Source organism: Juglans microcarpa x Juglans regia, chromosome 4S (genome assembly GCF_004785595.1).
Source record: "Juglans microcarpa x Juglans regia isolate MS1-56 chromosome 4S, Jm3101_v1.0, whole genome shotgun sequence".
NCBI lineage: Eukaryota > Viridiplantae > Streptophyta > Magnoliopsida > Fagales > Juglandaceae > Juglans > Juglans microcarpa x Juglans regia.
This window is the reverse complement of record NC_054601.1, coordinates 3,974,439-3,987,449: the sequence shown is the minus strand read 5'-3', so window position 1 is coordinate 3,987,449 and position 13,011 is coordinate 3,974,439. Positions and strand designations below refer to the sequence as shown.

The 13,011-nt window shown below is 38.2% G+C and overlaps 1 protein-coding gene across 1 annotated transcript; it reads right to left on the bottom strand.

The window, feature by feature from the left end:
• Positions 1–7,795: 7,795 nt before the first annotated feature.
• Positions 7,796–12,819, bottom strand: LOC121262811 (protein SUPPRESSOR OF MAX2 1-like). Its single transcript, XM_041165423.1, has 3 exons — positions 10,572–12,819; positions 9,820–10,120; positions 7,796–9,701 (listed from the first exon to the last, which is right to left on the bottom strand). The coding sequence occupies exons 1-3, from the start codon at positions 11,786–11,788 to the stop codon at positions 8,067–8,069; spliced, it is 3,153 nt and encodes a 1,050-aa protein (XP_041021357.1). The 5' UTR covers positions 11,789–12,819; the 3' UTR covers positions 7,796–8,066.
• Between the last annotated feature and the right edge of the window lie 192 nt (positions 12,820–13,011).

The window sequence follows — 13,011 nt, the reverse complement described above, 5'->3', positions numbered from 1 at the left end:
TACCAGCAATGATTGGGAAATCCAGGTATGACACTCTTAGAGGTATCAAAGATAGAGCGTGGCAAATAATTCACAATTGGAAGAATCATTTCCTGTCCACTACTAGGAAAGAAGTCCTGTTAAAGGTTGTGATTCAATCAATCCCTACTTACTGTATGAGTGTCTTTGTACTTCCAAAAAAACTTTGTAAGGAAATAGCAATAGAGATGGGGAAAATTCTGGTGGAGTTTCAAAGGGAATGACTAAAAAATAAGGTGGATGGGTTGGGATAAAATGGGAGTTTCAAAAATTGTAGAGGCCTTGGGTTCAGGGAGCTCAAGAGTTTTAAGGTTCTCTTAGCAAAACAGTGATGGAGTCTTGTTAAATCCAGAATCCATTACCGTCAGGGTCTTGCATGACAAGTATTTTAAGTCTTCTGGTGTATTGGATGCAAAGTTGACTAGAAAGTCTTCATTAATTTGGAGAAGATTGTGGGGCTATGGGTCTATTAACGGAGTGGTTAGTGTGGAGGGTTGGCAATGGAAAAAGTATAAAAATATGGGGGGATAAATGGATTCCTCAACTTTTCTCCAACAAAATTCAACCTCCTATCAAGTGTCTTTCTCGGGTGGATAAGGTGGCAGTGCTTATTGATGAAAACAAGGGTGAGTGGAAGAAGGAAGCAGTGAATGAAGCTTTCAATGAAAGTGAGGCTAAAATTATATGCAAGCTACCAATTAGTAAAACTGGCAGGTCAGACAAGCAAATTTGAGCATATTCAAATAGTGGGATTTTCAATGTGAAGTATACATGTCACTTTGAAATGCAAAGAAGAAGAAGGCTACTAGGGGAGTCCTCGAAGGCTTCTTTTGAAAAGGAATGATGGAGTGATATTTGGAGGCTAAAAGTACCAAGGGTCACAAAGCTGATCATTTGGAAAGTTTTAAATAATTGCTTGTCAACTAGAAGGAACCTATACAGAAGGAAGGTACTTGAAAATTCTAACTTTCCAATTTGTAATAGATATGAAGAAACAATTTGTCATGCTTTGTGGAGTTGTTGACGCCGGACAGAATAACGATTATTCTAATGGCTAGTTTCAATAGATAATTCGTAGGAAAAAAGACAAGAGAATCGCCTAAAAACGTAGAGAAAACACCTATGATGTTCAATCAAAATTATCAATATCTAAAAGGAAAATCCTGCAATAAGAGAATTGGTGAGATGGAGAAAGGAGAAAGCCTAGGGAGGGGGTGACAAAAGTCAATTGGGATGCTGCTTTTGTGAAGGACAGTAAGAGGATGGGAGCTGGGATTTTTTGTCGAAATCAAGAAGGGGACATTCGGTTTTCTGCTTGTATGCCATAGTCAAATACTATGACAGCAACCCAAGCAAAAGCTATGGCCTTGTGGAAAGCCATGAAGTTATGTAAGGAGCTGCAGGTGGGAGAAACTAAGCTATAAGGTGATGCTTTGTGCATTGTTAAAGCTGTAAATAGCATAGATGAGAGTTGGGAATGGGAAGGGTAGATAATTGAAGATATAAGGGGTATGTTAAACAATAGACCCAATGGATAGTTACTCGCCCACTTAGGGAGACAAACAAAGTTACAGATTACTTAGCAAAGTTTGCTTTGAATATAGATGAAGATTTAGTGTGGATAGAAAATGGCCTCGACGGTTTGTATAGTTTGATTTTACAAGACAAAATTGTAACTGATTCTTCTTAATGAAATATAGAGGTATGTTTTGATTAAAAAAAAAAAAGTATGACATGATACTGATCTTATCTAATTATCATAATATGTCATATAACTAAAATTACTTATATAAATACTAATTTTAATTAACATGATATCTTAAGCTAAAATGAGACTTTGCCGTGTCCGGAAATACTTCATAATTACTCTCATGCATGCATAGATTATGAACTTGTGGTTTAGTGAAAAAGAGTATTTCTCCATCTATTATATTTCACGAGTCTCCCACGAAATAAATTAATGAGAAAAAATCTTTTTTTTATTAATAATATACTTTTTTTCATGAGAGTCACTCTCTAAAAAAATCAATATTTGTTATAACGATGACTTTAAAGAAGACAAAAAGAAATGTATGTAACTCATATGTGTATCATGTAATATTCCCACATGATTTTCATTCAAAACCAAGCAATAGATGGAAATCAAAATACGAAAACTGATCATGTACTCCTAACTGGTGATTGAATTTATCAGCAATAATGCTGGTGAGAGTGGGGTCATGAAGCATGCAGTAGCAGACGAGAACAATAAAAGCAAAGAGAGTTATAAAGGCGTGCATGCTTAAAACGCGTTGGCTCTGCTTTTGGTGCGTGAATTGCCTGCCTGGTGATCATGGCCCTTTGTGGTTTGTTTCCTCATGTGTTCCTCGCTCGAGGTGTACTTTCCTTAATTAATTACGTACGTTGCATATATATAATATATATACATTCATGCACCGGACCCGGCCTACCCAAAACCCCTGACACAATCAATTTGAAGTGATATATATCGTACTTGTACCCTTTTTTGTCTCTCAAACGACATAATTTTTTTACTGGCTCGACACATACACTAGCTAATATATATGACGATCTTAAGTGTGTCGGGTAAGTAAGAAAACTCATCAAAATCTCTCAGGAAATTAATGATGCACGTGGTCACGTACGTACTATTAATGGATCGATCTCAAACCCTAGCTAGCAGCTAAACACGCGTGTTTAGCTTGTTCTACGCACGATGATCATCTAGTACTGCTGCTTGTTCTACACCGCTCTGCTACCTAGCTATAGCTAGCACACATCAATTAATTAACACCGAATACATATAATATATATATATATATAGTACTTAGTATATTTAAACCCTCAAACTTTCAATTATTTCTTGCACGATCGATGGTGTTTTATTTGTTTGAATAAGTAATTAGAGATTGATAATGACGCACTCTAGTTTTCAACGGTTCTAGAATATGAAAACTTAAATATTGTCATAATTTTTCGACGAATGTTTTAATCTTTGTTATGAAGATAAAAAAATAAAAAAAAATTTAATAAAAGTCAAAGTTCAATCATTTATTCAAATCTTATTAGTGTTATTATTATGTATATATTTAGAGCTCACATTCATGCACCAAGGAATTAAATATCATAATGGTTTGGCCACTTGACAATATGATTGCTAGATTAAATTAATTTGAGGGCGTAGATCATCTCTTCATGCATCTTAAAATCATCAGCTAGCTCATTGGAATATCTATTATGAAAAAAAAAAAAAAACCCGAACGTGATCAGTACGGCCAGATCCAAATAATTTTCTCAACATTTTGATAATGTGAATTTGTTAAACATTAATTGACTTCTGGAGTAGGTGAACCCTAGCTAGTTATTATATATAATTAAAGAACTACTACAACCACAAAGATATTTCATAAAAAGTAATTAAATTCACGTACAAATTGACATGAATTTATATGATACATTAGATCTATTTCATAATAAAAGTAGCTTTACAATCTAATGTATCATATTAAGCGATATCAATTATTAATTTATAGGTTTATTTTTATAGAATTTCTTTCTAGCTAAAACATTTTTTATATGTATATATATATATATATATATATATATATGCATGAATGCATGTATGGTTATGAAATCAGGCTTATAGAAATAGATTGTGCCAGTTTTTCAATAAGTATCGCTAATGCAATACCAAATCATACTTAATTATATAAAAACAATCCATTAAGAAAAAAAAGGAGACATCATCGTGTGTAGAACAAGATCAAATTAAATATCCTAATTAAATTACTTGTCACACATTTTGATCTAACCCTCCTAGTAAAAGAGTGATAAAGGATCATTCTATATATGCACACTTGCTCACGCGGAATACACGAGGTTGGATGCAATGTAACGCGTGAAGTAGTACTATATGTAACCCAACAATCTAGCAATCGTTATGAGTGACTCCATCGTACGTTGTTAATTAACACTATAACCTTTTTTGTGGCCTATGAATGCTAAATTATTTATGTTGTATCAACCCTTGTAAGCCTATATACAAATTAACAAATGCATATAATTAATTATGGATTTTAGTGAGAAATTTCCTTCGGATTGATCGGCATGAGCTAGCCAATATATCTGTTCAATTAGTATAAAAAGTCACCCATGCAGGACGCGTGGTGGTATTGTCTTTGGAGAACGAAAAGGCCGGTTTTGATGATGGGAAAAAGAAAACGTATAAAAAATGAATAAAGATAGGGTTACTATCTTACTATTACTTATCTACTATTCTTTTTGTATTTGATTTCTTTTTTAATTTTTAATTTTATTTAATAATTAAGAAAGTGAATATTAGTAAAATTATATATTTTTTAAATTTTTTCTTAATGATTAAAGATGTTAAAAAATAAAATAAAAAAAATTAAAATACATTTGAACAGTAAATAGGTAATAATAAGATAAAGTAAGTCTATCGCTAACTATAAAATATTCGATGCGGCCACGCTACGGTTAGTCTTTGGATTATTTTTTTTTTAATTTTTTATATATGTATTTTTTAATATTTAAAAAAAATTATAATATTATTAAAAAATATATCTTTAATTATTAAATAAAAAATAAATTAGAAATGGGAAGCGGGAGCTACCACCCAACGAGAAGTGTGTCATTTCCCTAAAAAATATTTATAGCTTAATGGGTAAGCTAGGTAAGTTAGTTAAATAAAAGAAAGGTGGTGTAGCTAGGTAGCTAGTTGGTGGCCGGGAAAGAGATCGAGGATGAGAGTGGTTGGGTTTTGTTTTTATTCCAAAAAGGTTGAGATGACAGCAGGAAGGGGACATAAGTATAAAGCTGTAAAACGTGAATGGATTGGAGAAGAAAAAGAAAACCCAGTCTGCCCTAATTTGTTTTTTTTCCCTTTTTTATTTTTCCTTCTCCTTTTTCTGCATATAGACAAAAAGTGCAGCGTTGGTTTGTGATCAAAGTATATTCTGCGAGGAGAGGATATATCCATGACCTTAATTATCTGATCTCTCTCGACAAGTTTGTATACATGAGATCTATATATATATATATATATATATATATATATGCACATACAATTTTAATTTGTTGTTTATATATCTAGATATTTTATCAAGATACTATATATATATTTTTTGGAATGGTACGTGTTATTCTTCAATTATTCATAAAAAATGAGAATTTAGGAAGAACTAAACACGTAAATATATTAATGCTTCCTGATTATAACTTATTAATGCATATATTGTACTTTTATTTGTGTTTTTATTGAAATCCTTGCAATTTGCATCAATGGCGTAATAATGGGAAGAATGATATGATTTATTAGCGTAAAAATAACTAATATATATATATATATATTTAACTCAGTATATAATTAAGAAATAATATAAATTAATAAATGTGAACGTACGGACGGCGCGCGGGGTGATATTGAACATGCAATAGACCTCCAATATTTATTTCCATTTGCTACGTTTTTGTCCTTTATAGCTTCGGCACTCTCATGTTTATTTTCTTTGTGCAAATTCAAGGTGGCCGGAATCGTTGAAAAAAGCTTTTGCAATAATATTGATCTTGTTACAAATTATTGAATATTGGTGTGTTTTGTGGCCGTATGTCCAAAATATTTTTCAAAAGATCAACTAATTACTAGCTAGCTATATAACTAGAGATCGCTTGCATCATGCATGCTAACTACTCTTGCAATTACAATATCCAGCAATATGGTCAGAAACTAATTGCAAAGGTGTACGAAATAAATATCTTTTCTTTTTAGGTTGAAAAAGGTAATTAGATCGGACTTTGATCGGCACAATTAATAACCCTGACCCATCCCTTAATTAATCTTCAAAATTAATCTCTCTCTATATATATTTATATCTTAATCTGAAGGATTGAGGGTAGGTAAGAAATTCGTTGCTGCGCGCATGCATGCAGCTTATTGCATCATGCGTATAATATAAATGAGAAGATGTGAAAGATCAATTGGCATATATAATAATGTTGGAAATTAAAATTAACGTACGTGAGTGATGGGTAAAAAGAAAGAGATATGTATTGATTGAGTCATAGATCAATTTGAATGACAAGACATGCATGCGTGCGTGTACGTAATTAATGTAAGCTAGCGATCGAGGGTAAAAATATGAACATGTCATTGAATACGTATGCATGCATGCAGTAACTGGCCTGCTAGCTAGACTGGGAAATCATGTCACTTTTTATCTTCCTTAATTATATATTAATCTTATCTTTATTTCATTTCTTACAATTATTTTTGTTTTAAAGCGAGAAATAATGACAGATAATGTAAATTTAGGGTGTTGAGATAATTAAGATGGAGAGGTCTCAATCCTTATTGATGACCACACACACACACACATGACATATATATATACTTGATGTAATTACTCTTAGAAAAAAATAAAAGGAGGCCTGGAGTCAGTTACGGCAAATCTGTCTCCTTGCAGAGATTCATGAGAAGAAAAAAATGGCTTTATATATGGGCAGGCGTAGGAATTAGGAATGCAATAATAATAATAATATTAGTACGTACGTAGTGCGTTGAAACATTGAGGATGGACACTGGACGGCCACTTAATTACTTGTTATAGCTAGCGGCCTTGGATAGCACAGCATCAACACACACGATAATGGAAAAGGAGATGAGATCTAGAAAGGATCGGATCAAAAGATAAGAGAGAGGTGGGCATGCATTTATATATATATATATATATATATATATATATTTGAAAGAAAATGAAGTAGATAGATCAAAGAATTAGAAGAATGGTCCTTTTCTATATATCAATTAAAAAGAGAGAGAATTAAAATCAATGATCTGGCCATTGATCATCAGCAGCAAGCTGTAACATTAATACAAAAGAGATCCATTGTCTTTTAGTGGTGGTGGTCCTTATACTGATCGATGATCACCTCTGGTCTTGGTTTGGCATGCATGATCTGATCATCTGTACGCAGTGTGTGTGAATGGAATGTCGAAATATTTTGCCAGTATTATTTAGCAAATATCTGATCCCTAATCCATATTCAAATATTAATTGCATGGGATAACGCCAAACTCGTCAAATCACACATATATTCTAAAATGAATAAGTACTGTCTTATTCTAAAAAGTGGATACATGCGTGTAAGGAGCCGGCTCCTGGAGGCCCCGATCGAAGAGAAAGGGTCACGGCAGAAGAGGAACGCAGATTCATGCGTGCACATACTCGCTCGCGCGCGCACATAATATTATATATATAATTGAAAGGAACCACGCATTCTAGCTTTGATATACATACGTACGTACACGTACAATCGCATGATCTATGTGCATATAATAATGATCTTGTCCGTAACACTTCACCGGGCACCATCATCCAGTACTACGTCAACTCTTCGTCTTGATTGGATCGATCGTGACCAAATCAGATCCCTCCTGCATGCAAAAGCATCTCTTCAATTCATCCCAGAATTACAAGAGCCACGTACACCCATTTATTTTATTATTATTATTTAAAGGTGAGAAACTTCAAATTAATCCAACATCATCCTGCATGCATGAGTCACACATCATATATATTCATGATCTGTATACAAAATGACAATTAATAGAGGAGGAGGATTGCCTCTAGCTATTTTGATTTATTGATCATCGTACGTCCGACGTCCATGTTATTGAATTTGCTTCAGAATATTTTCTTTTTTTATTTTTTATTTAAAAAATACTATTGCTGTTTTATAGATGTATATGAAATAAAACTACCATAAAAAGAAATTAAATAAAATAATAAAGAAAAGGGTGAGACGACACATGATGAGTCTGGCTCTGACTTTCTAAAACGATCCGTCAAATCTAACCAACTTTAGTAGTACTCACTCCTCATCTTCTAACGTCTTGTTTTTTTTACCCCTTTACCCTTTCAACCATCTTTACTCAACACCCGCCAAATATTTGATCTCACCATATTTACATGTCTATTCGACACAAGTGTCAAAATTCCCGCTGCATCCTGTCCCCTTCGCGCCCCCCCTCACAACGCGTCCGTCTCCACCTTCACGCTACTTGGGAGCCAATCTCCACTGTTCCGGCTATCCGAATTGCCGTCCTGTTCGAGCATAACAACCATCGCATCGTCACGGGCGGTGCTGGGAAGGCATGCCTTGAGCTGGTGGAAGCTCGGAGCCAATACTTTGTCTGTCCATTCTTCTAAACCCACTCCACCTTGCCAAACCCCACTCATTATTTTTTCGAGAGCCTCCTCTTGTATTTCCATTGTAATTCTGTCGCCCATGATGGTGGCGAATTTTTTGGCAATGGAGCTCTTGAATTCACTGCAAAAGGGGCCAAAGTTCACCGGCTTGAAGGCAATGGCATCGTCGACTGCGTCGAGCACCTCCCGAGGTACCATCGATGACGTCGTGGGTGATCGCAGGTTGTGGTTGAGGCCATGCTCGCATTCGTGATCCACCGTAATTTCACTTGAATTGTGCGATCCATCCGTCCTGTCATCCTCGGCATCGGCAGCCTCATTTAGATCAAATGCTAAACCTGAACTTTTTTCCTTCCTACTAGGTTTTGTTGGCCTGTCTTCTCCGTGTAGCCAATTGGCCCGTCGTTTTGGAGTCCTCTCACAAAGAGACAGCCTTAACTGCCAACCGCCTTTCGCTAAACTGGCAAGCTTCTCTTCTTCTAGCGTAATGACATGGGACAAGTATTTGAGATCATCTGGCAACCAATGTGCAGTAAGAATGAAGATGACATTTCCGAGACTAATTTCACGTCCATGGGTGTCAGCAAGCCGTCCTCTCTCCATTGCCCGTTTGATGCTCCCTCGAACTAGCATGTCTGCTTCGTTGAAGTCCTCCAGCATGATTACAGAAAAGGGGTTCCTCCTAACTGCCTCTGCAATTCGATCCAGGGCAGTTTTACCACGGAAACTCGTATCCAATTTCCCATCATTGCGACGAGAGCCAAGACAAATCAGTATTAGATTAGATCCAGATACCAGCTCTGCAAGAGCTGATGCCATCTTCTTCTTGCCAACCCTGTCGGGACCCATAAATAATAACCACATGTCACCTTTTGATCCAGCAGCACGTTGTCTTCCATTGCCAACTTTGCATTGGGTCACGGTTGCAGCTACTGCTGATGCTGCTTCCCGCTGCCACCATACCTTCTCCATCAGACCCTTGAGGAGCTTCTTGAATGAGTCAGCATCTAATGTGCTAAGTAGTTTATTGGTCTGCACTTCATGCAAGTTGTTCTGTGGTTCAGAAGGCATGCGGCGCAAAAAGTCTTTGATGTGTTCTTTAGGGGTTTGATCTTGGCCGGGTTCATTGACCTTTGTTTGCCAAAGGACCAGGTCTGTCCTCACGGGGCTTCCTGGTGAGGAAACTGCATTCTCAGAGGGTTGAGCGGCCACTTGATCAGTGTTGGACTGCAGAGTTTCCTCGAGACTTCTGTTCTGCTGTAATTTGGGTTGAACAGTTCGGTGGCCAATCAGATTTGGATTGTACATGCCTGTAATTGAGAGAGGTATAGGAAAAATTCTCTCAGGGTTGAGATTGGGCTGATGGACATTGGGATGAAGACGCAAGCATGTATCATTCCATTTCTTAAGTAACTCTTGACTCCTCTGCTTCCACATCAGCTCTTGGTCCTTAGCCTGTAAAGAATAAGAATGAAAATATTATTCATCTGAATATAACAAGTCTTGTACCCACCCAAATGATAAAATGAAAAGAGAGAGACGGGGTGGGGGGGATCAGTTTGTGCTGAATTACCTGTGTCTGATTTATTGTCTCGGACTCGCCCTCATGGGCTTTAGCATTTTGCAACCACTGCGGCAGCAGCGATCGAGTCGCTTCTGATTTAACTTCCGAAGATGATTTCTCAAACCCCTTGGGTAAAAGTTTGGCAAGTTCTTGTTCATAATTCAGCAAGCACTGTGCACAACAACTTGTTCTTCGAGCAGGATCCAAATTTTCAGAGAGACGTCTTGGTGGAGCAGCTGTTGCGGTGGGAAACCCCTTCAATGGGGATAAAGACTCAAAAGAGTTACTAAAGATCCCATTGGTGCCAAGCCTGTATGTCAAGAATAATGGAATTAAATAGAATGCTTTCAAACCTAAGATATGATATGAAGACAAAAGTAAGATATGAAGTCCTATATAATATAAAGTAAAAATTATGGAATTTCCATCGGTTATTGAAGCTTCAAAGGCTGAAAGAAAATCCACGAAAATCGAAAAACCAAGGTTGTTTCTGAGCTGAAACGGAATCTGATTTTAGGACATGATTAATTTTCAAGGAACAATGGGTTCTATAAACACTTTTAAGGTCACCCTGCAAAGAGGACGTCATCCACAAAAAATTTCCTTCCAACTTCAATCTGAAGCAAATTATCCACCCTACATAAAGATCGACATGATCGATGTGCTTGAAAATATAACTATTACTTCCACGATCAAGTGCCAACCTAATAATTTCAAAATAAGCTTTAGAGCTGTAATAAAAAGAAGAACAACAAGGATACCTCTGAAACATCGCCGAAGGCCCTCTTGCAGCGACTGGCATTGCCTGGAGATCCCAGTCATTTTCCATGGATGGATGGTAGACCTGGCACCTCAAATAAGTCTCACAAGTAGCAGTCCCAATCAACCAAAGCCGGCCCCCAGTCCCCTCTCTGAACCTCCCCAACAGCCTCCCCATCTCCACCACTGCCGCACGCCCCACCTCTGAAACAACTTGTTGCTGCACTGCCGCACCTGAACCCGCCGCCCCGAAACTTACCGGCTGCTCCACCAGCCATTTCAAATCACCCAAATCAAGAATAACACCACCACCACCACTCGAATTGGCAATCCGGGTCTCAACCAAATCCCCCAATTCCTTAACTTTAGCTGGTATTTGGGCTTTATCCGAAGAAAACTCCTTCCCCCAAGGAACCACCTGAGCGTTCATGAGAGGCCCTGCACCCAATTCCTTATTCTCTATCCTCCTTAATAGCTCCCGTACCACCACTTCTGCCTCCGTCTCTCCCACCAATACCGGATTTCTCTTCTTTGTTCGTAACAAAATATCCATAACCCGCTTCACCTCGTCACCTCTCTGCTGTCCCAATTGGGCTGCACTTCCTTGCTGCAACCGGAGATTCAAATATAGATTCCTGTTCGTCGCCGATGGGACCGGGGTTGCTCCGGGTCTGAATCCCAATCCAATTGGAGAAGAATTACTGACCGAAGCAGACGAACTATGAGACTGTTCAATTGTGGCCTTGACAGCCGGACTGGAGAAGCTGGCCTCGCGCATGACTCGGCTCACACTGGGGTCATCGAGAATGGACATAATCAGCTGCTCCAGCTCGACTTTGACGGCTAAAAGTGGCTGTTGCTGCTGCTCGGGGCAGCCGCGGCGCTGATGCGCCTGCGCACGCTTCAGCGCCGCCATTAGAGCATTGGAGATGGGCGGCTCCATCCCGGGGCTCATGTTCTGGGCCGTCGGGAGGCGCTCCAGGGCGACGCTGAAGCAGAGCTCGAGCGCGCGGCACTGGAGCGGGTGCGAGGAATTGGGGTGGGATTTGATGCAGGCCTGGCGGAGGAAGCCCGAGGGCGAGGCCAATAGGGTCGCCGCCACGTGGAGCGGAGTCGTCTGTCCGTGGTTGCGACGACCCGCCTCGGCGATCGAGTTGTTGAGCACACTCGCCGCCTCCGGCGTTAGGGTTTGCTGGATCGTGCTGAGTCCTGCTCTCATTTCCAAATAACGAATTTGACAAAACGCCCCCACGAACACCAGACGATTTTGCGTATGGATAATTAGTCGAGAAAAAGCCCAAATGATCGCTTTTCGTGTCTTCGAATTAAGCGATGGTGGAGGAGAAGCTATGTGTATTGCGTGAAACTGATTCAGTGAAGAAACCAGAAACGCACTGACAGCAGAGACAAGAAGCAGCAATGAAAAAGGTCCTGGTGCGAACGGTTGATTCCAAAATGGACAAATTCGCGACTTTCGGGGAGGAAAAATGAATCGGTGAAAAGAAAGCTTTTTTACAAACACGAACAAAATCAAGAAAGTTAACACCTACTGAGCCTTTTAGTTTCCTTTAGGGATCTCTGTATCACTTATTTCTTCTTTCTTTGTTTCTTTGGTTCTCCCTCCATCTATCTCTCACTCTCGGTGTGTCACACACAAAAAGCTATACATGAGAGAATTTCAACGCGAAAAGGAGAGATTAGATCCCCTGCTTCACATGAAACCTCCCCCAGCTCTCTCTGTCTCTCTCTCTCTCTCTCTCGCTCGTTTATATCTCTATCCATCTGAATCAATATCCCAGACAAAATACCCAACATCAATAAAAACTCTATAAAGCCGAAAAGATTAAAGAAAACTAGCAAAAGGAGGTGGTAAAAATGGACCCCCCCACCCCCACCCAAAAAAAAAATTTGTGTTAAATTCTTTACAGGGTGTTTGTATTTTATTAGAGAGAGAGAGAGAGAGAGGGAGGTGGAAGTACTGTCAGTAACTTTGCAAGGATTTCTGGAAAATGCTTTCTTTGGCAGTGCAAAACCTGCAACTCTCCTTTTCGGGTGACCTTTTCTTATGTTTTATATATTTACGCAACTTTATATAAATACATTTTATTTTCCTCTAAAAATTGTCTCTTGTCTCAGTGCATGAGATAATATCGGGAGAATGAGAGAGACAGTACCTTTTTTGTTTTTCTGGTCAGAGACAGTGCCTTTTAGTTAGAGACATAAACAGTGTTTTACTTTCTTCTCTCTCTCTACCAATTTTCTGCTTTTTCACACGCAACCTCAACGAAGGTATCGCACCGCTTTTCACCTTTTCATACTTAAAAACACCCTCTCTCTCTCTCTCTCTCTCTCTCTCTCTAACTTTACACGTTAGTTTATGCTTTATATTCTCTATGCATAATAAACCTTTCTTTTTATAAAATTAAAACTATAAATTGATAT

Excerpts from the sequence above, each read along its gene's own strand:
- LOC121262811 (XM_041165423.1), bottom strand. The coding sequence starts at position 11,788 with ATGAGAGCAGGACTCAGCACGATCCAGCAAACCCTAACGCCGGAGGCG. Across the intron at positions 10,121-10,571 it reads CCTTCGGCGATGTTTCAGAG|GCTTGGCACCAATGGGATCT; the intron begins GTATCCTTGTTG and ends CTTGACATACAG. Across the intron at positions 9,702-9,819 it reads AGACAATAAATCAGACACAG|GCTAAGGACCAAGAGCTGAT; the intron begins GTAATTCAGCAC and ends TATTCTTTACAG.